Genomic DNA, 26783 nt, shown 5'->3' with positions numbered 1-26783 from the left:
AGGGGTGACACGAGGTGGGGGCGTCCTGTGGGGCACGGGCGGTCTCGGCCCACGCCCCAGGCGCGGCGGTCCCGGGGCGGTCCCGGTCTCGCCCCACGCCCACGCCCGGCCCCGCGTGCGGAAGCTCCGGGCGGCGGCCCCGGGACCGGCCCCGAGAGCAGGTGAGAGCCGGGGCCGCTCCCGATGGGCGCGGGGAGTCCGCGGGGGGGTCCCCGTGGGGTGGGTCCCCGTGGGGGGGTCCCCGTGGGGTGGGTCCCCGTGGGTTGGGGCCGCAGGAGTGCGGGGCGATGCTGAGATGGCCGGGAAAGCCTCGGCGACACGCGGGGACCGTGCCCGGTCCGTGCGCGGGGCGCCCGCGGGACTCGCCGTGCCCAGGCGCGGTGGCCGCGGCCGGGCCCGTCCGTGCGCCACGCGTGGGCGCTGCCCCGCGAGGGGGACAGGCGGGGACACCCGGCCCGAGGGGAGCGGGGGTGGTCTCCCCTCGTGCGGCTTCTGTGACTGCACAGGGACCACGGTCGGGACTTCCCGTGTCCCCTGTGTGTCCTCCGTGTCCCCTCATCCCTCGCGTGTCGCCTCCTGTGTTCTATCCTGTCCCTGTGTCCCCCGTCTCCCCTCCTCTTACGACCGTGTCCTCCCCAGCCTATGTCCCCTGTCTCCTCGTGTCACCCCTGTGTCCCTCCTCCCTTCTCCATGTCCCCTGTCCCCCGTATGTTTCCCATGTCCCTCCACGTCCTCGTGTGCTCACTGTTTCTTCCCATGTCGCTAACGTGTGTCCCCCATCCCTCCTGTGTCCCCTGTGTACTCCCCTTGTCCGCTCGGTGTCCCCGTGTCTCCCGTTCTGTGTCCTCCCCTTGTCCCTCATGTCCCTTGTCCCGTGTCTCCCTATCCCATGTCCCCTCCGTCCCCTCACGTCCCGCATTCCCTGTGTCCCGCTCTCCCCCTGTCCCTCGTGTCCCTCCTGTCCCCTCCCCTTCTCAGCTCCACTTTTCTTTCCCCGAAGCCACCGCAGCTTCTGCTTTCGGGCTGTGGGTGACGCCCCCCAGCACCCACGGGGGCGGCAGAGCTCGGGAGGGGCCTCACCCACGCTCCGGGCCCCGAAAGCGGAACCGGGGCGGCCCCTCGGGCCCGTTCCTCTCTCGGGCCGAGCCCATGGAGCCCCCGCGGCGGGTGCGCCTGAAGCCCTGGCTGGTGGCCCAGGTGAGCAGCCGGCGCTTCCCGGGGCTCCACTGGCTCGACCCCGAGCACCGCCGCTTCGTCATCCCCTGGGGACAGGCCACCAGGAACCCCCCGGGGCCCCAGGACCACGACACCATCTTCAAGGTGACACCGGGGGACACGGGCTGGGAATGACAGCGGGACGTGGGGTGGGAACAATGCGGGCGTGGAGGCATGGGGTGGGAGTGATGTGTGACACGGGGGACACGGCGTGGGTCGGACGGTAGGGATGTGGGAGAAATGGAATGGAGGTGACAGGGTGATGGGGTGACAATGGGGACATGGGGGACAAGGGACAGGAGTGACGAGGGACACAGGATGGGCGTGACAGGGATGATGGGGGGACACGGGATGGGCGGTGTCAGGGGTGGGCTGGGGCGGCCGGGGGATGATGGGATGGCGGGACACAGGCCGGGGGTGCCAGCGCTGAGCCCCCCGCAGGCGTGGGCGCAGGAGACGGGCCGGTTCCGGGCCGGGGACCCGCCGGACCCGCCGCGCTGGAAGGCCACGCTGCGCTGCGCCCTCAACAAGAGCCGCGAGTTCCGCCTGGTGCTGGACGGGCCCCGCGAGTCCCCGGCCCGGCCCTACCGCGTGTACGAGCTCTGCGAGGAGCCCCCCGGGGGCGCAGGTACGGGCGGCTCTGGGGAGGGCTTTGAGCAGCCCCGAAGTTCCTGTACCCAACAAGGACCTGATGTCCCACAAGTCCCCCACACCCACAAAGCCCCAGCACCCCGTGAGGTCCCAGCCCCCCACAGCCCGTAAGGACCCAGCGCCCCCAGAGACCTGGACCCCACAAGGGACCCACCCCCTGTGAAGCCTCAGTGCCCCACGAGCCCCCAGCACCCCTCAGGATCCACCCCAGCACCCCCCAGTTCCCTCGGCATTTCTCAGCCCCTCTCTCCCTTGCAGATGGGGGGGACGAGGATGACTATGGCTGCAGCGGGGAGGAAGACAGCCAGGTATCTGGGGGGGGCTCAGGGTGCGGGGATCCCCAAACCAGGGACACCCCAGTGGGCCAGGGGTGTTCCTGTAACACCCACTCTGCCCTGCAGCTCCAGAAGATGACGTCCCTGAGCATTGATGGTGAGTGGGGGGCATCACGTGGGTCGGGGTGGTCAGGGGGGTCGCGTTGCACCCTCTGACCCTCCTCTCTGCTTCAGACACGCAGCACGGGGGGGACCTGCTGCCCCCCTACTCCTGGGCCAAGGAGGAGACCCCCTCCTTTGCTGGCTGCTGCCCCCCAGGGGGGCCCTTTGGGCCTCCCCCGCTGGCACTGCTCCAGGGGGAGGCAGGGGGCTCCCATGGGGCCCCGGAGCTGCTGCCTGGAGCCCTCGCTGAGGCGGGGCCCACCCTGGAGCCCCCGGGGCCCTCGTCCACCTGCCCGGTGGCACCGACAGAGCACCTGATCCCTGACCTGCTTGTCAGCCCCCACATGCTGCCACGTGAGCCGGGGGTGCATGGGGGCCCTGGACGGGGCAGTCAGGGTGTGCCAAAGCCGTGTGGGGGCTGGAGGGGTTGGGGTGGCCATGGGATGGTGGGACAGGGGTGGCCGTGGGATGGTGGGACAGAGGTGGCCATGGAAAGGTGGGACAGGGGTGGCCGTGGGATGGTGGGACAGAGGTGGCCATGGGATGGGTGTGGGGTGCCCATGGCATGGATGGGAGCGGCCGCAGGGTCTCTGGGTGAGGGGGCCATGGGGTGTCCATGGGGTGGCTGGATGGGGTGACCGTGGGTACAGAGTGGCTGTGGGATGGATGAGGGTGGCTGGAGGGGTGGCGGTGGCCAGCTGGAGTGGCCCGGGGTGCCCCGTGTCCCCCGCTGACCCCGTGGCCCCCACTGACCCCGTGGCCCCCCACAGTGACTGACCTGGAGCTGAAGTTCCAGTACCGCGGGCGCCAGGTCTGCGCCTTGACCGTCAGCAACCCCCACGGCTGCCGGCTGTTCCACAGCAGCCTGGAGCCCACGCAGGAGCAGGAGGAGCTCTTTGGGCCGCTGACGCTGCAGCAGGTGCCCTTCCCTGCTCCCGACGCCATCCCCAACGAGAAGCAGCGCTTCTACACCCACCAGCTGCTGGACGTGCTGGACCGAGGGCTCATCCTGGAGCTCCAGGGCCAGGATCTCTTTGCCCTCCGGCTCTGCCAGTGCAAGGTGTTCTGGACAGGGCCCTGCGCTGCGCCCCAGCCTGGCCCCAACCCCATCCAGAGGGAGAGAAGGACCAAGCTCTTCAGCCTCGAGGGCTTCCTCAACGGTGAGAGGGGAACGGGGTGGCCCTGTGTCCCTTGAGGGGACAGGGGTTGGGACAGAGTTTAGCTGGGGCGGGGGGACACCGGGCACACGGGCACCTGGTGGCATGAGGGGGACAAAGGTGTAATGGGGACACCAGCTGGAATGGTGGGGACGCCAGGCAGGATGGGCAACATGGTGGCACAGGGGAACCTGGTGGAATGGGGGCACGGAGCTGGGATGGGGTCCCCAGCTGGCCCTCGATGGTCGTGGCTGGGGCAGTGGTGGCCCAGGCAGGCGCGAGGCCCCGTCCTGTTCCTCACCCCGGCGTCGGCCCCGCAGGCCTCATCCAGTTCCAGAAGGGGCAGACCCCCACCCCGCCCCCCTTTGAGATCTTCCTGTGCTTCGGCGAGGAGTGGCCAGACCAGAAGCCCAAGGAGAAGAAGCTGATCACGGTGCAGGTGAGGGGCTGGGACCCGCGGCTGTCCCCGGGTGACACAGGCGGCTGTCCCCGGGGGACACGAGCGGCTGTCCCCGGGGCACACGGGCGGCTGTCCTCGGGGCACACGGGCGGCTGTCCCTGGGGGACACGGGTGGCTGTCCCCGGGTGACACGGGCGGTGTCCCCCGCCGGCGGTGACGCCCTGGGGCTCCTGCAGGTGGTGCCGGTGGCGGCGCGGCTGCTGCTGGAGATGTTCTCCGGGGAGCTGTCCTGGTCGGCCGACAGCATCCCGCTGCAGATCTCGCACCCTGACCTCAAGGACAGGATGGTGGAGCAGTTCAAGGAGCTGCACCAGCTGTGGCAGAGCCACCAGCGGCTGCCGCCGGCGCAGCCCCTGCCCGGCCCCTCCGCCGGGCCCTGGGTGCTGCCCCCCGGTCCCCTGCCCCACTGACAGGGACACAGGAACGTCCAGCCGGGGTGAGTCACTCCGTGGCCACCTCGGCTGGTGCCACCCAGCACCGTCCTCATCCCTGTCCCCACCCCTGTGCCCACGCCCGTCTCCCCAGAGCTGCCAGTGACCAGCACCCAGGGGTGCTCTGCAGGGGGAGGGGACTGTGACCCCCACCCTGGGGCAGCTCTGCCGGGGCTGGAGCGGAGCGGAGCAGCCAAACCCCGCTCCCTGCATTCCCCAAGGACAATCCCCCGGGGGTTTTGGGGAGAAACAGCAAGAAAACAGGAGCTGGGTCACCTTGGACCTGGAGCCCCCAGCGCTGGGGGGGGCACAAAGCAGCCCCAGCCCTGAGAGACGAACCAGAGGGACCTTGGGAAGTTTTAATTTATTTTTTCAGTTTTTTGATGTTTTTTATTGTCTCGAGATGGCTACACACCCCCGGAGGGAACCGCATGCGCCCGCCCGCCCTGCCCGCACTCGAGCCACCGCCTCCTACCCCAAAATCAAACCAAAGAAAACCCCAAAAAAGGGAAAAAAAAAGAAGAAAAAACCAAACAAGAAAACAAACTAAAAAAGCAGAACAAAATAAAATATAAATCTCTATTTGCAGAGTCCGTCCCGCCTGTGTCGTCTCTGGGAGCCAGCAGCAGGCAGGCCACGGTGGGCTCAGGGGGGCAGCGCCCCAGGACCCCCAGACTGACCCCCCATCTTCCTAAACAATTTGTATCGTTTGTTTTTTGTTTGTTTCTTTTCCTTCTTTTTTTGTCTCCGTTTCACAGAAAGTTTTTCTACTTCTTTTGCTGCCGGCGCACCCGAGAGGCTCCGTGCCGGGGCTGCGGTGGGGCTGGGGGTGTTCCCTGGGGCGTGGCGCTGGCGGGGCCGAGCTCCGGGCCTGCCCCGGGCAGGCGGGATCCCCGAGCCTCCTCCCGCGGCTCCGGGACGCGCTGCAGCGGGCGAGAGCCCTCGGCTGATTGTGGGACACATTCTTGGGTTGCTGTTTCCTGTCTTCTCCTTAAAGACATTCCTGGGAGGAGCAAGGGAGCATCAGCCCTTTGTCCCCTTTGTCCTGTGGGGCGGGGGCCCAGAGCCAGGCCCTTACCTGGGAGACAGGTGCCACGTGGAGCCGGAGCTATCGGAACAGGCGGGTGAAGTCCCTCAGCGCCCAGCAGACTTGTTTACATTCCTCAGCACTGCAAGACAAGGGGTGACATCAGCGGGTGGCCCCAGGGGCACGTTTGGGACCCAGGGAGGGTGTCCTGCCGAGGGGTGGCAGCTGGGAGCGCGGCAGCTCCGCTCCGAGGGGCTGGGAGAGATGAAGGGACAATGATCAGGGCAGGACGAGGTCGGCAGCCCCCGGGACTGTCCCTGGAGGAGACCCATGTGCCAGTGCCACCACGCTGGGGTGGGGGCTGGCTGGAAGGAAGGAGCTGCCCCCGGGCACTCGGCCCTGGGATTTGTCCAGGGACGAGATGGAGCAGAGGGAGTCAATGTTCCCAAAGCAGCTGGTGGCCCTGGGAAGGGACAGGCCCGGGCAGGACCTGGCAGCTGGCACCAGTGACTCACGGGGATGAGGAGGTGGCTCGGGAAGGGCTGCAGGGATTGGGCCAGGCAGAAAAACCCGTTGGGTGAGGCAAAGGCGCCGCGTGGCCCCCAGGGCTCCGTGTGCCCGTGCAGGCAGATGGCACAGCCCAGCAGCATGAGCAGCACAGGCAGGGCTGGGGGCTGCTGGGGCTGCTGAGGGGCAGCTGGTGCCGCTCACCTGGTGACCTGCTTGTGGAAGTCGGTGAGCTGTTTGTGGGTCACCTGGATGGCTCCGCCCGTGGTTTCCTTTGGCAACCCCTTCAGCGAGTTCTCCAGCCAGCGGCAGAATGTCTGTGCCGAGGGAAAGGGAGGAACTCGGAATGGGGAGCCCAGCTTGGCTCCCGGGCCCCCCACCCCACGCTCTGGGGGTCCATCCTGGCCCTGTGAGGGTCCACCCTGGCCCTCTGGGGGTCCACCCTGGCCCTCTGGGGGTCCCTCACCGGGCGGTCGATCTGCATGATCTCCCAGAGCACCTCGGCGACGTCGGGCAGGGTGTAGGGCGGGAGGCAGAAGCAGCAGGTCTGCAGGAGCTGGTTCACGAGCTGCTGCCCCAGCTGGGTCATCACCTGGTTGATGAGCTCCTTCCGCACTTCGAAGTCCTCCTCGTGCTGTGGGAGAAAGGAGAAGGGGGTGGGCAGGGTCTGGGGACAGGGACATACTGGGACAGGGGACAGGGATCAGCTCCTCGCTCTGAGGCAACTCCCAGAGCTTCTCCACCAGCAGCGATGGAGAAACCAGGGTGGCCTGTGGGTACAACAGGACAGGGCTGAGGAGGATGGATGGGGCTGAGGGGGTTTGGAGCACCCTGGGACAGTGGAAGGTGTCCCTTCCCATGGCACGGGGGTGGAACTGGATGGGCTTTGAGGTCCCTTCCCACCCAAACCATTCCAGGATTCCATGGTGACACGGAGGAAGAGCCTCCTGAGGAACGTCCCGTGTGTCACTCACATCGTTGGCCACACCAGTGTGGATCAGATCCCGCAGGAATTTCATGACGCTGCAGTTGGCGTCCCGGTGGTCCAGGGTGGTGGCAGCGATGGCCCACTGCAGGATGGGGATCATCACCTGGCTGCGCAGCAGGGTGACGGGGCTGCGCTGGATAAACCTGCCCGGGCAGACAGACGGACGTCAGGGGTGGCTCCTGCCTCCTCCCCGCTCACTGCACCCATGGGTGCTCCCTTGGGGACCCTGCACGAGGGCAGAGGGCCGGGTGTTCTGCAGGTGGCAGGAGCGTGGTGGCACCTGGCTGCCAGGCGGAAGAGGTCATCCACGGTGTCCGGGTGGTTCTGGAGGCCATTGGGCTGCTCGAGGAGCTGGAAGGTGGGGATGCAGAGAGCCTGGGGAGAACAGGGATCCATCAGCAACTACCTGGGATCACTCCTCAAACTGCCCTTCCCCGCATGGAACAGGCTGGGGCTGCCCCATCCCTGGAAATGTCCAAGGACAGGCTGCAGGGGGCTTGGGACAGCCTGGGATAGTGGAAGGTGTCCCTGCCCATGGACGGGCTTCAAGGTCCCTTCTCACCCAAACCAGTTTGGGATTCTGTATAGATTGGATAGAAGGGAAAATTTCTCCTGGAGAGGCTGCCCAGCCCTGGCACAGCTGCCCAGGACAGGGGTGGCTCCCCAGCTCTGGAGGGATTCTAAAGCTGTGTGGATGTGGCACTTGGGGACAGGCTCAGTGGTGTCTTTGGCAGTGCTGGGGATGGTTGGTGTGATCTGGGGTGAGGGATTTCCCCGCCCGGCGGGCGGGCCCCACCTGCAGCATGTCGAGCAGGCCCTGCCGGCAGCCCTCCTCCATGCCGTACTCGTCCACCAGGATGCTGCCCAGGTAGAGGAAACAGGAGTGCTGGTGTTCCCGGTACACATTCACCATCTGGGGGGACAGGAACGCTGCACAGGCGCCGCCCGATCTGCCCGGACCCCACATCCCTCCCAGCCCGTCCCACGTGGGCAGGGACATCCCATGGACCCGCTCAGATCCTGGGAGCATCTCTGTGCTGGGGCTCCCTCAGCCAGCACTGCTTCTCCATGGAAGCTTCCCCTTTGAGCCTGGCAGGAGCCGTGTGGAGCAGGAACACCCAGGGATTCATGGATCCTTCCCTCAGGCTGGGTTTCCTACCCAAGGAGCTGCACCATGCAGGGTCTCACACGCTCCTCCCAAATCACACACACGGGGCTCCTGGCACCCTCCACCTCCTCCAAAGCCTCTCTCCTCCCCAAGGGTTTATGCTGGAATTCCTGCCAGGATTCACTGCAGCTCTTCCCAGTGCCCACAGCCACCCCTAGTGGCAGCCACAGCGACCTGAGTGAGCCCCCCGAGCCAGCCGTGTGCCCCTGGGGTCCCCTGAGCCAGCCGTGTGCCCCTGGGTGAGCCCCCCGAGCCAGCCGTGTGCCCCTGGGGTCCCCTGAGCCAGCCGTGTGCCCCTGGGGTCCCCTGAGCCAGCCGTGTGCCCCTGGGGTCCCCTGAGCCAGCCGTGTGCCCCTGAGGTGCCCCCCGAGCCAGCCGTGTGCCCCTGGGGTCCCCTGAGCCAGCCGTGTGTCCCTGGGGTCCCCTGAGCCAGCCGTGTGCCCCGGGTGAGTCCCCTGAGCCATCAGTGTGTCCCTGGGGTCCCCTGAGCCAGCCGTGTGTCCCTGGGGTCCCCCCGATCCAGCCGTGTGCCCCTGGGGTCCCCAATCCAGCCCCTGTGTCCCTGGGCCCACCTGGGTGACGAGCGGCTGCAGCAGCGCGGCCGAGCCCTTGCCCACGCAGCGCACGGCGAAGCGCAGGCAGCGGCAGCAGCGCTCCACGATCCGGTTGTCGGCACTGTGCTTGTTCAGGGTCTCCGACAGCACCGGCCAGATCTGCGCATGGACAGGGGCGAGGTCACACCTCACCCTGGGACACCCCACGCTCCCTCCCGCTCCCCACAACACCCAGGCCCCAGGTGGGATGGCAGATGAGGGAGGAAAGCTTTCTGGAGGAGCCCAGAGTAGTTTATCCCCTCTGGTGCAGCACGACAAATGGAACATGACAGGGAAATCAAACACCTGGGACATTCCCAGAGCCAGGGCCCCTTCCAGAGGGTTGAACCCTCAAATTTCCCCCTCCACACCCCACTCCCAGCTTCCAGGAGGGACAGGAGGCTCTGCCCCTCCCGTGCAGCCCTGGGCAGACACGTGGATCTGCTGGCAGCACTCTGGAACCCCCCACCCCAGAGCCCCCACCAGAACCCCCTCCCCAGTCCCAGCCCTGTCCCACGCACCTCCTGAATGACTTTTTGGCACGGGTGGACCTGGCCGTTCTCGACAATGGGGTTGGTGTGTCTGTGGAACAGCCAAGGGGTAAGGGGGGTTGGGATTAAAGCCCAGGAAAGGGGTTGGAGCTGTGGGAAGTGGACCAGGAACTGGCCTGGAGGCACCTCAGGAGCTGGAACCTGGGGAAGCAGAGACTCCCAGCCCATTCCCCAAGGGCTGGGGAGAGGGAGGCGGTGCAGATCCAGGCTCTGGGGGAGCAGCAGTGCCCCAGATCCCTCCTCACCTGAAGATGACGGCGAGTCGATCCAGGGGCACTGTAGGGTCTGAGGAGAGGCCATTGCTTGGCTCCTGGGAGAGCAGCTGGAAAAGGAGGGAAAGGATAGGATTTCAGGAGCACAGGTAGCACTGTGCCCACGGCAGACACTGCCCCGACACCAACCCCACCAGCAGCACCTCTGCACCTCCTCAGGGGGCACTTAGGGAAGGGCTCAGTCCTGTCCTGTGTGGGTGCTGGGCTCTGCCCCATGGAACAAGTGACAGGATGAGAGGAACAGCCTCAAGCTGTGCCAGGGGAGGGTTGGGATGTGGGGGAAACTCCTCCTGGCCCTGGCATGGCTGGGCAGGGCAGGGGTGGAGCCCCATCCCTGAAGGGATTTAAGAGCTGTCTGCATGTGGCACTTGGGGACACAGGCAGTGGTGGCCTTGGCAGTGCTGGGGAACAGCTGAGCTCAAGGGGCTCCAGGGGCTTCTCCAACCCAAACAATTCCATTACTCTAGGATACACCTCTGGCTCTGAGGACACAGCTGCTGTAGCAGGGCCGGGGCCTGGCTGCTGTCCCCACTGTCCCCTCCCAGCTGCTGTCCCCCCTCCAGACGCACCTTCTTGAGCGCCAGCACCTGCACGGCGCAGAGCTCGCTCAGGCACTCCGAGATCTTGTCCAGGGGCAGCCGGGCCAGCACCAGCGCCGTCCCTGCAAGGACACACAGGGCTCAGGAGCAGGGACGCAGCACGGGAGGCAGGAAGGGCCATGGCATTCCCAGATGGAATGGCTGCAGGACAAGGGCAGCTCCTGGGAGAGACTCCCTGCAGCTGAACCTGGCTCTGGTTGAACCGGACACGGAAATGCTTCAGTGCCAGCAGGGAGTGATGCTGGCATGAGGGACAGGGACAAAGGATGCCACAGGCGTATCTGGGCCCCCCGTGTGTCCCCAGTGCCCCTGTCCCAGTCCAGCAGCACCGTGAGATTCCGGGAAGCTCCAGTGGAGGCGCTTCAGGGCTCCCGGCCATGGAACATGAGGAGTGCTGAGCTGCTCCTGCTCCCCCAGGCAGCAGCGGCACAGCCCGGCTCTGGCACAGCCTGGCACAGCCCAGCTCCGGCACGGCCCGGGTCTGGCACAGCCTGGCTCTGGCACAGCCTGGCACAGCCCGGCTCTGTCTGTGCTGCCAACCACCTCGGGGGAAAACCTCCCTGGCTCGGGAATTTCTGGCTTGTTCTAAGGGAGGGGGAGAAAACCCTTTGGCAGGGAGAGGAGCAGCTTGGCCAGTGCTGGGGCATCCGGTGGAACAAGGGGAGTTTTGTCCCCCATGGCAGCACACGACCCCCTGGCTCTGGGGGTAAAGGCTCCAGCAGCACTGGAATTCATTGGAAATCTTTAGGCACATGCCCAAAACCAGCCTTGGTTGAAAAGGCTCCTGGTGCCCAACAGTCCAGTAGGACAGCAACACACCGAGTGTAAACTGGAGTTACAAATCTCCGTTCTTGAGCCCAAACTCTCTAAAATGACCAATACTCCCAAATTTCCACCCTCTGTGTCCAGTGGGTAATCCCCAGAGTTTGGAGGGAGCAGTGACCCAGTGCCAGCCTGGCTCTCAGCATTTCCCACATGTTCTTCCCACATATCCAGCCCAGGGCTGTCCCTGAGCTCTCTCTCAGGGATGGGGACAGTTACAAATCCAGGATTTACTTCTGCCTCCAGCCCCAAGGGAACTCCTGAGGATACTCTGCATGTGGAATGGGACTTGTGGCACATCAGGACAAACCCCGTGAGGATGGGGCTCAGCACCTTGGGGAGCAACTCCCATGGATACCTTGGCAGTTCCCATAGGTACCCCAGCAGTTTCTATGGATACCCTGGCAGATCCCATGGATAGCTCTGCATATCCCCCTGCAGATCCCAGGGGTAACTCCCTAGATCCCATGGGTACCCTCCCACAGATCCCATGGATACCCCTCCACAGATCCCACGGGTACCCCTGCAGGGATAACCCCCAAATCCCAAGGGTAACACCCCAGATCCCATGGGTACCCTCCCACAGATCCCATGGATCCCTTGCAGATCCCAGATTCCCCCAGATGCCAGGCATACCCACCCTTGAGCAGCCCCACGGCGGCCTCGGGCGACAGCGCGAAGGAGTCGAGGGCGCGGGCGATCTCCAGCAGCCCCGAGAAGTGCTGGGCCATGTGGTCGCGGCACACGGAGCAGATGTTGTGGATGGCCTTGGCAGCGGCCGACGCCAGGCGCCGGTCGCACAGCCCCTTCATCAGGTAGCCCAGCACGGGATCTGCGGAGACAGGGGGTCAGGGGGGGCGGGCGCGGCGGGGCCGCGGCGCCGCGGGACTCACCCAGGAACTGCGGGTTCCTGTCCACCACCTCGCTCATCTCGCCCACCAGCTCGATGCTGGTGTAGCGCACGGCCGTGTGCACCGACTCGGGCAGCCGCACCACGCCCTCCAGCACCTCCACCAGCGTCGGGTTGTTCTCCCTGCGGGACACGCTCGGCTCAGCGCCTCGGCAGGGCCGGCAGGGGCCCGCAGCCGCCCCAGACGCGACGCTCTGAACGGGGAGCGCGGCTCACAGCACCCCGGGACAAACCCCACGAGGAGGGGCTCAGCCCACGGACACCGGGGAGCAGATGGGGAGCACTGAACAGCTCCAGGGACAGCCCCACACTCGCAGGGGGACACAGGAACCAGGGGTGCTCACTGGCTGAGGCGTGGGAGGGTGTGATGGGCGGTCCAGGGCTGGAGCCTCGCGGGACAGAGCTCCCGGGAACAAGACATGGGAAAAACAAGCGGGAGCAGCCCCAACACAGATAACAGGAGCTGGTGACGTCAGGGGACTGAGGTGACTCCTCCAGGCACCTGGGGAGCAGGGGGAGAGGATTCCCTGCCTCACAGGGAAGGGAGGGATGGTGTTACCAGCCGCCTTGGGAAGAGGAGTGACGGCAATCCCAGCCTCACAGGGAAGGGAGGGATGGGGGTCACAGTGTCACAGGGGTGGGAGGGACAGCACTCCAAGCCCAGGGAAGGTCAGCAGGGGTGTCTCACTGCGGGCACTGCACAGGACTCGCTGTGGGATCACCACCCTGGGTGTCACCTGTCCGTGTTTCCACTGACACTAACACAGGAGGAAATACACTTTCAGTGACCTAACCTTCCCTAAAGATACCTAGGAAAACCCCACCTGGATGTGGAAGGATCCCCAATGAACGGTTTGGGTGCGAACAGACCTTAAAGTCCCTCCAGTGCCACCCCTGCCATGGCAGGGACACCTCCCACTGCCCCAGGCTGCTCCAGCCCCAGGGTCCAGCCTGGCCTCAGGCACTGCCAGGGACAGGAATATTTGCCAGGTCCTCGGGATATTTGTGCTGTGTCACACAGAGGCAGCCTCGACCCCCGGCCCCCCAGGACACGGGCAGGACTCACTGGTCAACGCTCTTGGCAATGGAGGCCATGATGAAGAGCACGGCTTCTGTCACCTCCCAGGGCGGGTTCCCGTCCTTGAGCGTCGCGTAGAGCTGCAGGAGGGACGGTCACTGAGGGGCCACAACCCCCCACCAACCCCGCCACCCCCACGGCTCTGTTCCTGACCCTCCCACCCCCAAACTCCCTCCCCAGCTGTGGGCCTGCAGAAACCCCACATCCCACAGGCCACCCTGATATTGTGGGACCACAGGGGCTTTCCCCAGAATGTCAGAAACCTCCTGCTGCTCCCACATCTCCTGCTGCTCCCACAGCAGTTCCCACCACACACCTCCTGGTGCACGAGGTGTGTGTGGCCTCCTCCAGTCCCAAAGGCCACCAGGGCTCGGTGACCTCCCCTGGCACCTGCCTGCACCTCGCTGCACTCCCGCAAACCCACCTGAGCAAAACACTCCACGGAGCCCACCAGGAAGATCAGGTCCTTCACCAGGTCCGAGACGCGCATCCGGAACTCCCCGAAGTCATCGGTCTCCTCCGGGACGCCCTCCTGAGGGAGAGGAGGGAGAGCACAAGGGCAGCGCAGGGGAATTCCAGCTCCCACTCAGCCACAGCCAGGGGAACACCAGGGATTCTGTTTTAAGGAGAGCCAGCATTCCTGCCCTCCTGTCCCAGACCAGGCTGCTGGAGGGACTGGAGAGCTGTGCCAAGGAAACATGACCAGCCTGAGCACACACTGGGTATTCCTGCTCCAACAAGTAGAGAAATGGATGGGAAGCAAGGAGATGAGGAGAGGAAGAAATAAACCATCCCAGACTGCACGGAAGAAGCAACAAAACTGCCTCTAGCAGGGACAACACAGCTCTTCAAAGGGACACAGCTATCCCACTGCTCCACAGGGACACACACATCTCACTGTCTCCATAAGGACACACACATCCCACTGCTCCACAGGGACACACACATCTCACTGTCTCCATAAGGACACACACATCCCACTGCTCCACAGGGACACACACATCTCACTGTCTCCATAAGGACACACACATCCCAGTGCCCCCCCAGGGACACACACATCTCCCTGCCCCGGCTGCCCCACAGGGACCTTACGTGGTCGGAGTCGAGCTGGCAGTGCCGGGCCAGCGCGTGGAGCAGGCGCTGGATGTAGGCTTTGAAGATGCTGTGGATCACAGCATCATCCGTCTTGTACAGGTGCTCCCCCAGTCTATACCAGAAGTTAAAGGAAATTTCTACCACCTGTTGGGAAAGAAAAATCCAGTATTTTGTTGATAGCAGAACATTTTTTCCCCACCCTGTCAGTGGTCCTGATGGAGAAACAGAACCCTCCCTGGGTTCTGATCTGTGTTGGAGCTGCTGTGTCACACAGGGTGACACAGGGACCAGTTCCCCCAGATCCACTGATTTCTCTGCCTGTCACTTAACAAACGGCCTGGGATCCCCCAGTGACCCTGAAGACCTGCCCCAGCTCTTGGCAGCCAAAGTGTCTCCAGCCCAGAACCACCCCAGAGCGGGGCCTGGGGCTCTGGGAGCAGCTCGGGCTGGCAGTGGATGCATCCCCTTTGTGGGTTCTTTGATTTATTGTGTGGTTATTGCACAGAAACCACGAGTGTAGATTTGGGCAGGAGCAGCTGCAGAGCTCCATGTCCGCCTCAACACTGATGGCACAGGATGAGGTCATGGCCACGGAAAACTGAGCTTAACAGACCTGGGAAGGGAGGAGAAGGGTCCCAGGGCCCCAGGGAGCACGTGGGACCTGCTGGAGCACAGCCACCCCGCACCTCCCACAGCAAACCAGCCAGGCAGCAGCTTCCATCCACTGAACACAGGCAGGGATCAGCTACTGGCATTTAACTGATGGTTGGGGAAGGATAGAAGGATAAAGAATTAAATAAAGGATAAAAAGAGACCAAAACAACGACGAGTTTTGCTCCTAAGGCAGGTAGGTGGGAGCTTTGATGTGACCCAGCATTTCAGTCACTCACACAGCCAAACTCCCCGGAACCACAAACCCCCCTGAGCTCCACTTTAACACGTGGGAAAGCACCAACAGCGGTTTGGGAGCTGTGCTGGTGATCCCAGACCCCCAGGACAGCGGGGAGGAAACGCAGGAGAGCAGAGCAGGGACCAGGGCAGGCCTGTGCAGGGCAGGGAGGCTCCGGGCTCACCTCGTACTGCGGGTGCCCCGCGCAGATGAGCAGCAGCTCCAGCGTGCGCAGGTCGCCCAGGCCCTGGCCCGGCGTGCACACGATCTTGTCCAGGAAGGTCTCGCACAGCTCGGTGAACACACGGCAGTAGTTGAGCACCCTGCGGAGGGACGGGCTCGGATCAGCCTCAGGGGTTTACCCCGGGGGGGCTGGGCCAAAATGTGCCCAGAGCCTTGGCCAGAGCGAGAAACCCCAACTTCTGCTTTGCCAGCAGCTGGGAGACGCCTCAGCAGGGGAAGTGGGGGCAAACACTGGGCTCCAATAGGCAAATCTGCTGAAATACTGAGCTCCAACTTCTCCAAAAGCCCAGTGCCAGGTGTGAGGGCACAGCTCCAGCCCAGCCCCTGGCCCCTCCATGCCTCTCTTGCAGTGAGGGGCCCAGACTGCCCCCAGGATTTGGGTGTGGCCCCACGAGTGCCCAGCACAGGGACAGGTACTGCCCAGTCCCAGTGCCCCCAGACTGCTGACACTCCTGGCACTGGGATCTCCATCTGGAGGCTGACACGGCGCCAGCTGGGTCAGCGCTGTCCTGCTGTCCCCCCCGGCACGGCATGGGTCCCTGTCCTCACTTGTCCAGGTCCTCCCGTGCCACAGCCATGTGATAGGCACTCTCGAGGGTGAGCACGCCCTGGAAGAGCTGCAGGGCCAGTGGCAGGTTGGTCTCCACGTTCTCGATGGCGTAGAGGGCCGAGCACACGCAGTCCGACGCGGCCTCGTGCAGGTTGGACGAGGTCTTGTCCTGTTGCTGCAAGGCACAAAAGCCCAGCAGTTATCAAAGAATCATGGAATCTCCAGAGCTGTAGGACCCCATGGGGATGGTGGATCAGCTGCTGGCCCTGCACAGACCCCCAACAATCCCACCCTGGAGCAGAGCTGTGGCAGCCTCGGGGCTGTGCCCGTTCCCTGGGGAGCCTGGGCAGTGCCAGCACCTCTGGGGAGGAACCTTCCCTGCTCTCCCACCCGACCTTCCCTGGCACAGCTCCGGCCATTCCCCCATTCCCTGGGGAGCCTGGGCAGGGCCAGCACCTCTGGGGAGGAACCTTCCCTGCTCTCCCACCCGACCTTCCCTGGCACAGCCCCGGCCATTCCCCCATTCCCTGGGTCTGTAACCGGTCACCAGAGCAGAGATGGGAGCTGCCCCAATTACATCATGCAATCAGACAGTAAGAAACCACCAGGTTGTTGTTCTTGTTCCCACAGTGGTTGGATTTGATCTTGGAGATCTATTCCAAGCCAAAGAATTCTGTGGAAACTCTTTTTAGAGGTCCTGCACAGCCACAGCCCCCAGTGCACCCCACCGGCCTCTGCTTCCCTGGATACTCCGGGTCAGACACCCTTCCCCAAGGGACCCTGGCAAACACAGGAGGGAAAGCACCAGCTGGAATCCAGGGCAGCTCGGAAGGAAGGAAAGCACCGTGCTGCTCATCACCTGGCTGGACAGAGAGCCACCAGTCCCACTGGGAGAGAGGTGGGCACTGGGGAGTCCTTGGTGGGGATGGAGATGAGGTTTCTCACAAGCACGTGCGCAATATTGACCAGGGGGTCAATATTGACCAGGGGGTCTGGGGGGGTCAGGGAATTCCGTGGGTGGTGACTGAGTGAGGGGGATTCACAGGGAAGGACACAGGACACACAGAGAACCAGGAGAGAGCCAGCAGGGAGCAAACAGGAGCAGAGACCGTGAGCCCTACTGACAGAGATCTCAGTGGATTTGGGAAACAATTCCTGGTGCCACTGGAGGGAGAAAGGGAGGAAGGAAAATGCCCCGTTTAAAGTGCCATTAACACTGAACAGGCTGGTGAACCCTGCAGCTTGTCCTGGGAGCAGCTCCATTTGGAGCAGGATCCCACATGGATACCTTCCCTTGGGAGCTCTCATTTGCATTTGTCATCGACTGAATCATGCAAATGAGGCAGGAGAGAGGGATCTCTTCAGCAGAAGCCTCCATCCTCCAGGAATTCCTCCCTCTGGCTCCACTCCCTGCCTGCCCTGGCTCAGTGGCACAGGATTGCTCCAGCACCCTACACCTCCGGGAGGTGATGGATACTGCTTTACTGGCAATCCGGGAAGAACCAAAATAACCTCAACCCCCCTGATTTGACCATCAAAGCCCAAAAGAGGCTTCTGATACCCAGCTACGAGGATGACAAACCTCACCTGGCACCCTTGGGTGTGACAAACCTCACCTGGCACCCCCAGGTGTGACAAACCTCACCTGGCACCCCCTGGGTGTGACAAACCTCACCTGGCACCCCCTGGGTGTGACAAACCTCACCTGGCAGCCCCTGGGTGTGACAGACCTCACCTGGCACCTCCTGGGTGTGACAAACCTCACCCAGCACCCCCAGGCGTGACAAACCTCACCGGGAACCCCCTTGGTCTGACAAACCTCACCTGGCACCTCGCGGCAGCGGCACCTCCCTGCCTGCAGAGAAGGACTGCCCTCTCCATGAAGCTGATCCTGGCCCAGAGGGAACCAGGGCTGACACAGGAGGGCTGAAGCCCCTGCCCCACCCCTCAGTCCTGCTGGGATCCCCCAGTGCCCCAGCCTGGAACTCCCCTGCTTCCCGGGAAACACTCACCAGCACCTCGAAGAGGAGGGACAGCAGCTTGCTGTTGGCCATGAAGGTGCTGTCCAGGACCCCCAGGTTGAACCAGCTGCCCAGGCACCGGAAGATTTTGATGAGCATCTTCTCCTCATTGCCCGCCTTCTCCACACACGTCACCTGCGGGGACACGGGACAGCGGTCAGGGTCTGACCCCAGCGGGGGGTCCCGGAGAAACAACATCCCCTGGAGCCCACGTGAGAACATTCCAGAAGCAATCTGCTCCCAGCATCCCTGTCACCAACAGCCCTGGCCTTAGTGGGAGGGAGGGGCAGAGCACAGACCCCTCTGTCAGCTCCAGCTGCTGTCGGGAGCAGGGAGAGCAGCTGGAACGTCTCCCTCATTCCCACTCCTGCAGGATCCCGGGCCAGTGAAGCACAGCCATCAGGGTGTGCCAATCCCAGTTTCACTCTTTTCCCCACAAACCACCCCTGCAGAGAGAAGCTGGTGCTGGGAGCCAGAGCTGTCCCCAGGGACACTCCAAACACTCCACCCCAGTGTCTGAGATGTGGGACAGCAGCAGCTCATTCCCAGCCACGCTGGCTGACCCCCAGCTGCAGCCCAGCCCCCAGCAGAGCCCTGCCCAAAGCTCCAGCCTCAACAGGCACGGGGAAAGGGGGAAGAGATGGACAGCCAGGACATGGAGAAAGATCCCAGACCCCCTGGACTGGCCCAGGAATTCTTGCACGAGAGCTTCCAGAGATCCTCTCTCCTCACTTGGCACTTCAGTTCTAAAGACAGTGTTGGACCTCATCATAGTCCCTGGAATGCTGCTTTAACCCCCCATTCTGTAACTGAAAATGGGAGTTTGGCACTTAAATCCCACACGGAAAATACAAATTTGGCTCTTCAGGAAGGTGGTGGAAATGCCCATGCTGGCACCAATAGGGAAAGCTCAGGAAAGCTCCAGGCAGGTGCAGAGGGAGCAGGAATGTGCAGGCACAGGGCCAGCCCTTGGCGATCCTGTGCCAGCTCCGAGTGGCCGCGAGCACCAGAGCGAGGTGACACTGCCTGTGTCCCCATTGTGCCAGCCAGGATCTCCCAGGGATCCTGGAAAAGCTGGGGCTGGACATGGCTGGAGGGGACAGCCCAGTGCAGGGACTCCCTGATGTCCTGTGCAGGATCTCCCAGGTGTCCCTGGCAAAGCTGGAGCTGGCTGGGCAGGGTGGCACTGGACAGGGACTTGAGGAAGGTGAAGGAATTTCAGAGTGAGCAAGGACTTGCTCAGACAACCTAGCCCAGGAACAGGAGGAGCTGGGCTGCCCTGACAGCTGCAGTGGCACTGGCAGGAACTCTGGAGGATAAACACGGAATGGGGCAAGAGGCTCCTCCAGCAGCACCTGGGCTGCTGAGCAGAGGACACAGCTCAGCTCCATCTCCTGGTACAGGATAAGGGGAAGCAGCCTCGACTCGTGCCAGGGGAGGCTCAGGTTGGATACTGGAAAAATCCCTTCCCGTAAAGGGCTGTCCATCCCTGGCACAGCTGCCCAGGGCGTGGGTGACATGCCCACCCCTGAAGGGATTCCAAAACCGTGTGGATATGTCCCTTAGGGACACGGTCAGCGGTGGCCCTGGCAGTGCTGGGGGCTGGCTGGACATGTGGGCTCTGAGGGCTTTCCCACCCCAGGCAGTGCCCTGATCCCCCCCTGGCCATGCCGGGGGCTGCCCAGGCGCCGCTCACCAGCAGCGACACCACGGTGCTGGAGTAGTAGGCCAGGTCCTCGATGATCTCGGTGCGGCGGTTGGCGCCGATGCGCAGCGAGCGGCTGTGCACCTCCTCCGGCAGCACCGTCAGGATCTCCAGCAGGAACGGCAGCGACGTCACGTCCGTGCTGTACCTGGGGGACAGGGACACCTCACACCGGGGACGGCACGGGGAGAGCCCCGGGGGCATCCCGGACCCACGGGACTGGGGGGCTTTACGGCCCCTTCCCAGCATGAGCACTGTGTGATTCCATGGACTCAGCAACAGCCCTGCCTCAAGGACAGGCAGTGTCCACCCCTCCAGGGTGGCTCAGCCCGGGGATTTCCAACAGAGCAGTGACAGAAGTGACAGAAGTGACAGAAGCTTTCCCAGCCCACGAGCTCTGGAGTCCAGCTGCCACTGCCCGGACAAATCCCATCCCCTCCTGTTGCCAGTGGACACGGGGCCCCTCAGCATGTGGCACCCCCTGGGGACATCTGGGGACACACAGCAGTGAGGGGCTCCAGCCCCACTGCTCCATTCCACAGCACAGATCCAGCTGAGGGAAGAGGGATCATCCCAAACAAAACAGGAATGAGGAAAAGCGCTGAGTGTCGGGCTGTGAGCAGGGAAGCGTGCAGGGCAGACAGCCCCTCCTGCCACCCCAGGGCACCTGAGCCCAGCCAGCACGGCAGAAAAACCCCCCTGTCCTGCACCACACGGGCCCACGCGCCCGACACAGCCCACGGGACATCCCCAGGGACAGAGCAGCCACTCACTTCTCCACCAGCGTCTGCACACAGCCCTTCCACGAAGCCATCTGCAGCGCCAGGTCAGCTATTGCCAACGCGAGCTGCAAGGGAACAGGAACACACTCGGATCACTGTGGGCAGTGCTGGGATGTGCCCAGGAGACAGGGCTGGCAGGCAGCTCTGGAATCCACCCCTGCCATCCCTGCCCACAGGCAATTCAGGAACCATTCCCAACATTGCCCACAGGCAGGGAACTCCGGGATCCATCTCCACCATCCCTGTGGTGAGCAGGGAACACTGGCTGCCCCAAGGGGGGACATTCCCTGCCAGAACATCCAGGGGCTGGAGGAGCACCCTGGCCCCAGCCTGGGGGTGTCAGGCCCCCCAGTGCCACAGGAACGTACGGATAATGGGAATGAAGGGTGCAGAGAAACCCCCTGAATGCCCAGGGCACTGCTGGGTTTGGTCTCCATGGCAAAGCACAGGGTAAACCCCTGCTCCTCCTCTCCAAACAGCAAATGAGGGGGAAGTAGTGGATGTAACTACAGGAAGCACGTGATGAAGGAGGGAAAACAATCTTGTGCCAGGCCGGGAGCAGGGAACAGCCCTCCCTGTTTTCCAGCCCAGGGACAGTGGTCCCAGAGTGGCTGCCAGGAGCAGGACACGGAGGGGCAGCTCCATCCCTGCCCTGCCATCGCCCACCTGTGTGACAATGACCGGGGACAGGTCCTTCAAGTTCTGGATGTGTGACAGCAAAGAGTCCCGGAGCGAGGCGTGGGAATCCGTGGGGAGCTCATAGAATGAGGTTTGGATCTTCATCTTCATGGTCTGCGCAGCGAAGTAGCAGGACTCCACATCCTGGTGGATCTGCAGCAGCTGGTCCGAGATCTCCCAGGCGTGGACCTGTGGGAAAGCCATGCTGTGGTCAGTGGGCAGCACTGAGGGTCAGGGACTGCAGACAGTCCAAATTCCCCAGTGGAAACACAGCCCTGGCCTGCTGGAGCGAGTGCAGAGGGGCCCTGGACCTGCTGCAGGGCTGGAGCCCCTCAGCTCCCAGGGATCCAGGCTGGGAGAGCTGGGAATACCCAGCCTGGAGAGGAGAAGGATCCAGGGAGAGCTCAGAGCCCCTGCAGGGCCTGAAGGGGCTCCAGGAGAGCTGCAGAGGGACTGGGGACAAGGGACAGAGGGACAGGACACAGGGAATGGCTCCCACTGCCAGAGGGCAGGGCTGGGTGGGATCTTGGGCAGGAATTGCTGCCTGGAATGGAATTGCCAGAGCAACTGGGGCTGCCCCTGCATCCCTGGCAGTGCCCAGGCCAGGCTGGACCCTGGGGCTGGAGCAGCCTGGGGCAGTGGGAGGTGTCCCTGCCATGGCAGGGGTGGCACTGCAGGGGCCCTGGGTCCCTTCTATCCCAAACCCTCCCAGGACTCCCCAGACACTCCTGACTGCCCACACCGTGCTGCCATCCCAGCTCAGGCTGCGGGCTGGGAAGGGGCTGGCACTGGGACACCCACCCAGGGAGCTGCAGGGACAGAGCGGCTTCATGACAGACCTCACACGGGCAGAGACCCCACAGCCCCTGGGAGAGCAGATTCCGGGGGATACGATGGCCCACCCTTGCAGGAAAGGGAATCCAAAGCTTTTCTGGGCTAGGTGGAGCCTCACATGGAAACACAGAGAGAGCCCAGCAAGGGACAGGTGGCAGGAGGGAGAGCTTTATCTCCCTAGAATCAAATCACGGAATCCCAGGACTGAGGGCACCAGGCCCATCTGAGGGCCCACACCAGGACTCCAGAGCAGAACATGGATGTGCCCAAGAGCTGCAGGGGAGCCAGGCAGGGACCCACGGCCTGCCCAGCCCCGGGGCAGCTCCAGCCAGAGCCAGGCTGGTCTGAGCCCAAAGGCTCCACCCTGAGTGTGGGACCGGGGCACGGCTGAGCCAGGGAAGCACCAGGCAGGCTCCAGAGCCCCTGGCTGGGCTGGGGCATGGGAACAGGCTGGCACTGAATCCCAGAGTCACTGAGGCTGGAAAAGACCTTCGAGAGCATTGAGTCCAACCTGTGACCTGTCCCCAGCCCAGAGCACGGAGTGCCACGTCCAGTCCTTCCCTGGACACACCCAGGGATGGGAACTCCAAATCTCCCTGGGCAGCACGGGAGGTTTTTTTGGGTTAAAAATCCCAAATCCAGCTGAGGGGGAGATCTGGGAGCAAAACCTGAGCCAGCTCCATGAGCCTTGAGCCCTTTTCTCTGACAGCCTTCGGACAAGACTTCTCCAGGCTCAATCCAGAATGAAATAAAACCTCTGCAACCCTAAATCCCATCTCTGCTCCTTATTTCAGCCTCCCTAATGAAGGCAATTCCACCACAGCCCTTGGCCAGTCACTCCAAACAGCTCTTTGTTATAAACCTGTGCCTGCCCAGCTCGCTTCCAGCTGCATTCCAGCCTGGAAGGAAAAATAATCCCCTTTCCAAATCTCTCCCCAGGCAGGACAGCAGTGCCCAGAGGCTCCAGCCCTGCCAGTGCTCCAGACCCACATCCTGGGCCAGGCACTGCACAGGGGAGCAAGAGGGCAACACCAGGCAGGATCAGCATGATCCAGGCTGATTCCCAGGAAAACCCAGGCTCTTCAACATGGAAAAAGGAAACGTTAGAGCTGCAATAGCGCAGGACCTAGTTCCTGATCCCACTCCCAGAGTTTCTTTCCATGGTCACTGTGGCCTGGAATGCAGCTGGAGCCAACTGCAGAACCCCAAGGGCCCAGACAAGCAGGGAGGGCTGGGACCCTCAGCACCCCCTGTGCTCCCCTCTCCTCTCCCTCCTCCTTTCCACAGAATCCTCTGAGCTGGGAATCCCTGGAGCCCATCGAGTCCAACAGCTCCCCAGCACTGCCAAGGCCACCACTGCCCCATGTCCCCATGTCCCCAGGTGCCACAGCCCCACGGCTCCTCAATCCCCACAGGTTCAATCCCCACGGCCAGGGGATCCATCCCTGCCACACCCAGGCAGAAGCTCCCTGCAGCTTCCCATGGGACACAGCACGGCCCAGGAGAGCCCTTCAGAGCTTTCAGACGAGCTCCTTTGCCGTTCCCAGGCTCTGATCCTCCTTTCCCTGCTGCCTCCACAGGTGCTGCTCCATGGTCAGGAACTCCAGTACCTCCAGCTCCTCCTGGTGCAAAACTCACCTGGAATAACTCAGGGAGTGAGAACGACCTGGAGGCACTGCTCACAAACATCCCCCGGGAGTTAGTTATCCTCACAGGAAATTCCCAAGTAACAAACAAAAAGTTAAACTCGACACCTACAACAGCCAGAATCCCACCAAACGCTCTCATTGGACTCTTTCTGCCCTCATTTAACGGGCTGGTGATTCCCAGTGTGGATGCACACGGGGATCCTCCCAAACCCACCACGCCCAGGGCACGGGGATAATCCGCCTGGGAGCCCGGCCCAGCAGAGCACAATCACCCACGGGCTGTGAGCACCAATGGCTGCGAGAGGCTTTTCCATGCCTGAAACCCCTCCTGGCACATCCAGGAATTCTGTAACGCCTGAGGATTCCTTCCCAGAGAGCACTTCCTGAACCCCCACCAAAACCCAAACCATCCCCTCCATCCACACCAAACCCCACACTCAGCTCACAGCCACGGGTCCCCACGGATCCCCAGGGATCTCCAGCGATCCCCAGGGATCCCCAGGGATCCCTGTCCCACGACTCTGCCCCAGACACCAGGGATGCAGGGAAACTCCAGCCAGGAATGCCAGGACAAGGCAAAGCTCACCCTGGGTGCAGCTCTGTGCCCTGGGAACCCCAGCCAGCCTGGAATCAGCCCTCACACAGCTCCAGCACACGGCTGAATGAAGGATCCTCAAATTCTGGGATTTAGGTCAACCTGCACCTTCGGCTGAGCTCTCCAGTGCTGTGCAAGCTCGGAGCTGCTCCAGCCCCGTTTCCCAGGAATCTCCAGCAGGAAAGGTGAGAACGAGGCTGCCGGGGGAGCTGCTGGACAAACCTGAGCCCCACGTCCTGCCTGAGATCCCAGGGGTGGGAACTGTGGGGACCTCACTCAGGTTTGGGGGTCCCCAGTGCCAAACCTGGACCCCCACAGAGTGACCCAGGTGCCCAAACTCAGCTTTGGGCTTTGCCTTCTCACCCCACGCTGGCTCAGACCACCCTGGCAAACACGGGCAGTTCAGCACAGCATCCCTGGCAGTGCCAAGGCCAGGCTGGACCCTGGGGCTGGAGCAGCCTGGGGCAGTGGGAGGTGTCCCTGCCATGGCAGAGGTGGCACTGCAGGGGCTCTGGGGTCCCCTCCCACCCAACCATTCCAGGGTTCTGTGATTACAACTCCAGAAAGGCAAAAACCAGCAGGAACCCAACCCTGAGAGCTCGTCCCAGCACAGGCAAACGGGACAGAACTGGCCCGGGCTCAGGGAGGGGCACAGAGGGCCCAGGGGTGCCGGGACACGGCCGGTGCCAGGTGACACCGCAGGGACACCGTGTGGCACCGAGCAGGGTCCAGCAAGCATCCCCTGGGTCAGCCCCAGCCCCAAGCCTGAGCAGGCACAGGGAGGCCTGAGGGACAAACACCGAGCGCCCAGCCAGGGCCACCAGGGCCACCAGGGCCACCGTGACTCCCAGCCCTGGCCTGTCCCCCCAGTGTCACTGTGGTGCCTGAGCTGGGAAAGGCCCCACTGGAGCATCCCAACCCTCCCAGCCCTGCCAGGGCAGCTCCTGCTGGGACAGGGTCACCCCCCTGTCACCCCTTGTCACCTCCCTGTCACCCCCCCTGCCCACGCCAGGGCTGGCACAGCCCAGCAGCTCCGGGGGGAAGGTGCTGGCAGGAGCCAGGCTGGGCCCGGAGCTCCTGGAAAACTCCCGGGAATCCTCCCGAGAGCAGCACAGAGCTCAGAGAGGGGCAGGGAGAACAGGGACAGCGGAAGGGGAGAGGCAGGAACTGCTGAGCTGGGGCTGTGTCAACAATGACACTGTTACTGCTGGGTTGGTTATTATTATTGTTATTATTGCTATTATCACCATTATTACTGCTGCTATTGTATCAAAAGCCACCCAGGGAAAAGCCCAGAGAGGCGGGAGCAGAGGCTCAGAGCCCTCGGGAACACAAATGAGCCCCCAAGGGGCCAAAGTGCCCTGGGGACGGGGCAGCCTGGCCCGGGACAGCCCTTCCTTCCCCCCTGGGGGTCCCAGCCTGGGTCAGGGCAGCCTGGGGAGCCCTGGAGTGGAAATCCCCCTCCTCCAGCTGCTGAGCTCTGCCCTGGCAAAGCCCCTGCCCGGGGGGAGCAGCTGCCAGAGCCCCCAGACCCAGCCGGGGACGTTCCCTTGGGAACTCTGAGGGGAACTGGAATGTGGCTGCAGCACCGAGGGGAATTTCGGGGAATTCAGGGGAAAAGGTGACTCTGTGGGAACAAAGGGTGGCAAGAGGGGCCCCAGGGTGGGAAGGGGAAGGAGCTGAAGCTGGTCCTGAGGGAGCTGAGCAGGAGCTGGGACACCCAGAGCAGGGAGGGGCAGGGACACAGAGGGAGGGAACCCACGGCTCTGGGGGGAACAGAGGGGGAGCACTGGGTGCCCCAAGGGCAGCACAAAGGGGACACTGCAGCTCTGGGGAGGGGAAACATCCACCTCCCGAGGGATCAGGGGACACGGTGGCCCCAGCAGGGCCAGACGAGGCCACAGAACACTGACCAGCACCCGGGGGTGTGTCCTGAGGGCTCTGGGGAGGGGAACGAGGCCTTGGCTCCATCCCCTCACGGACGCCGGCAGCTCTCTCACCCAGCCGGCAGGAGAAGCACGGAGGGAGCCCAAATTTCCTCTGGGAGCCACTTCCTCCTTCCCTGCTACCTCAGGACTGTGCCAAACATCCCAGCCCCTTGTTCCTGGTGTTAATCATGGAACCCTGGAATGGCTGGGAGGGAAGGGGCCCCAGAGCCCCTGCAGTGCCACCCCTGCCACGGCAGGGACACCTCCCACTGCCCCAGGCTGCTCCAGCCCCAGGGTCCAGCCTGGCCTGGGGCACTGCCAGGGATGCAGGGGCAGCCACAGCTGCTCTGGGCACCCTGTGCCAGGGCCTGCCCACCCTCCCAGGCAGGAATTCCTTCCCCAGATCCCACCCAGCCCTGCCCTCCGGCAGCGGGAGCCGTTCCCCGTGTCCTGTCCCTGCAGGCCTTGTCCAAAGTCTCTCCCCAGAGCGCTCCCAGGGACAGGGCGGCCACAGAACAGCAGGTAGCGGCACGGCAGAGGCTCCCCGGGGCCGCCACGGGGCCGCCGCTCCCCGCCCCGCCCAACCCCGGATGGGGCCCGAGGCCTCCCCGCGCGCCCGGGCCCGGCACCCGCCGCCCGCGGCTCTCACCGAGCGCTGCAGCTCGCCCAGCCAGCAGCTGGCCCGCTCCTTGCCGCTGGGGTCGGGGTCGTGGTAGAGCGCCTGCACGGCCTGCTGGACGAGCTGCAGGCTGGGCCGGCCCGGCCCGCGCTCCATGGCCGGTCCCTCAGCGCCGCCCGCCCGCCGCCATCGCCGCTCCGCCGCACCGGGCCGGCCCCCGGAAACGCGCCCGCGCGCCTTCCGTTCCGCGTCCTTCCGTTCCGCGGCCTGCCTCGCCGCTGCCCGCTCCTCACGGTTCCGCCCCGTTCCGCCTCTCCTATCTCATCTCA

General features: G+C 63.7%; 2 protein-coding genes across 2 annotated transcripts; one reads left to right on the top strand and one right to left on the bottom strand.

The window, feature by feature from the left end:
* IRF5 (interferon regulatory factor 5) lies at positions 1-4933 on the top strand. The gene is made up of 10 exons (XM_063397234.1): positions 1-161; positions 1001-1320; positions 1657-1843; positions 2125-2174; positions 2268-2298; positions 2376-2657; positions 3074-3463; positions 3781-3899; positions 4097-4356; positions 4755-4933. The coding sequence occupies exons 2-9, from the start codon at positions 1150-1152 to the stop codon at positions 4328-4330; spliced, it is 1464 nt and encodes a 487-aa protein (XP_063253304.1). The 5' UTR covers positions 1-161; positions 1001-1149; the 3' UTR covers positions 4331-4356; positions 4755-4933.
* On the bottom strand, positions 4917-26783 carry TNPO3 (transportin 3). The gene is made up of 23 exons (XM_063397229.1): positions 26485-26783; positions 20818-21018; positions 20143-20216; positions 19361-19517; positions 17656-17799; positions 15643-15818; positions 15035-15173; positions 13959-14105; positions 13291-13398; positions 12855-12946; positions 11772-11911; positions 11519-11710; positions 10027-10118; positions 9431-9507; positions 9156-9216; positions 8614-8754; positions 7670-7786; positions 7154-7248; positions 6860-7016; positions 6352-6519; positions 6090-6202; positions 5430-5520; positions 4917-5354 (listed from the first exon to the last, which is right to left on the bottom strand). Exons 1-22 carry the CDS (start codon positions 26608-26610, stop codon positions 5460-5462), a joined length of 2778 nt encoding a protein of 925 aa, XP_063253299.1. The 5' UTR covers positions 26611-26783; the 3' UTR covers positions 4917-5354; positions 5430-5459.

Source organism: Prinia subflava, chromosome 4 (genome assembly GCF_021018805.1).
Source record: "Prinia subflava isolate CZ2003 ecotype Zambia chromosome 4, Cam_Psub_1.2, whole genome shotgun sequence".
In the NCBI taxonomy this organism is placed as follows: domain Eukaryota; kingdom Metazoa; phylum Chordata; class Aves; order Passeriformes; family Cisticolidae; genus Prinia; species Prinia subflava.
Note: the sequence above shows the minus strand (reverse complement) of the source record. Positions and strands in the feature narration are given on the sequence as shown.

Coding starts and splice junctions, on each gene's coding strand:
- IRF5 (XM_063397234.1), top strand. CDS start 1,150: ATGGAGCCCCCGCGGCGGGTGCGCCTGAAGCCCTGGCTGGTGGCCCAG. Junction 2,175..2,267: donor GCGGGGAGGAAGACAGCCAG/GTATCTGGGGGG, acceptor TCTGCCCTGCAG/CTCCAGAAGATGACGTCCCT. Junction 2,658..3,073: donor CAGCCCCCACATGCTGCCAC/GTGAGCCGGGGG, acceptor GGCCCCCCACAG/TGACTGACCTGGAGCTGAAG.
- TNPO3 (XM_063397229.1), bottom strand. CDS start 26,610: ATGGAGCGCGGGCCGGGCCGGCCCAGCCTGCAGCTCGTCCAGCAGGCC. Junction 21,019..26,484: donor TGGGCGAGCTGCAGCGCTCG/GTGAGAGCCGCG, acceptor GCTTTCCCACAG/GTCCACGCCTGGGAGATCTC. Junction 6,520..6,859: donor ACACTGGTGTGGCCAACGAT/GTGAGTGACACA, acceptor TTTCTCCCACAG/CACGAGGAGGACTTCGAAGT.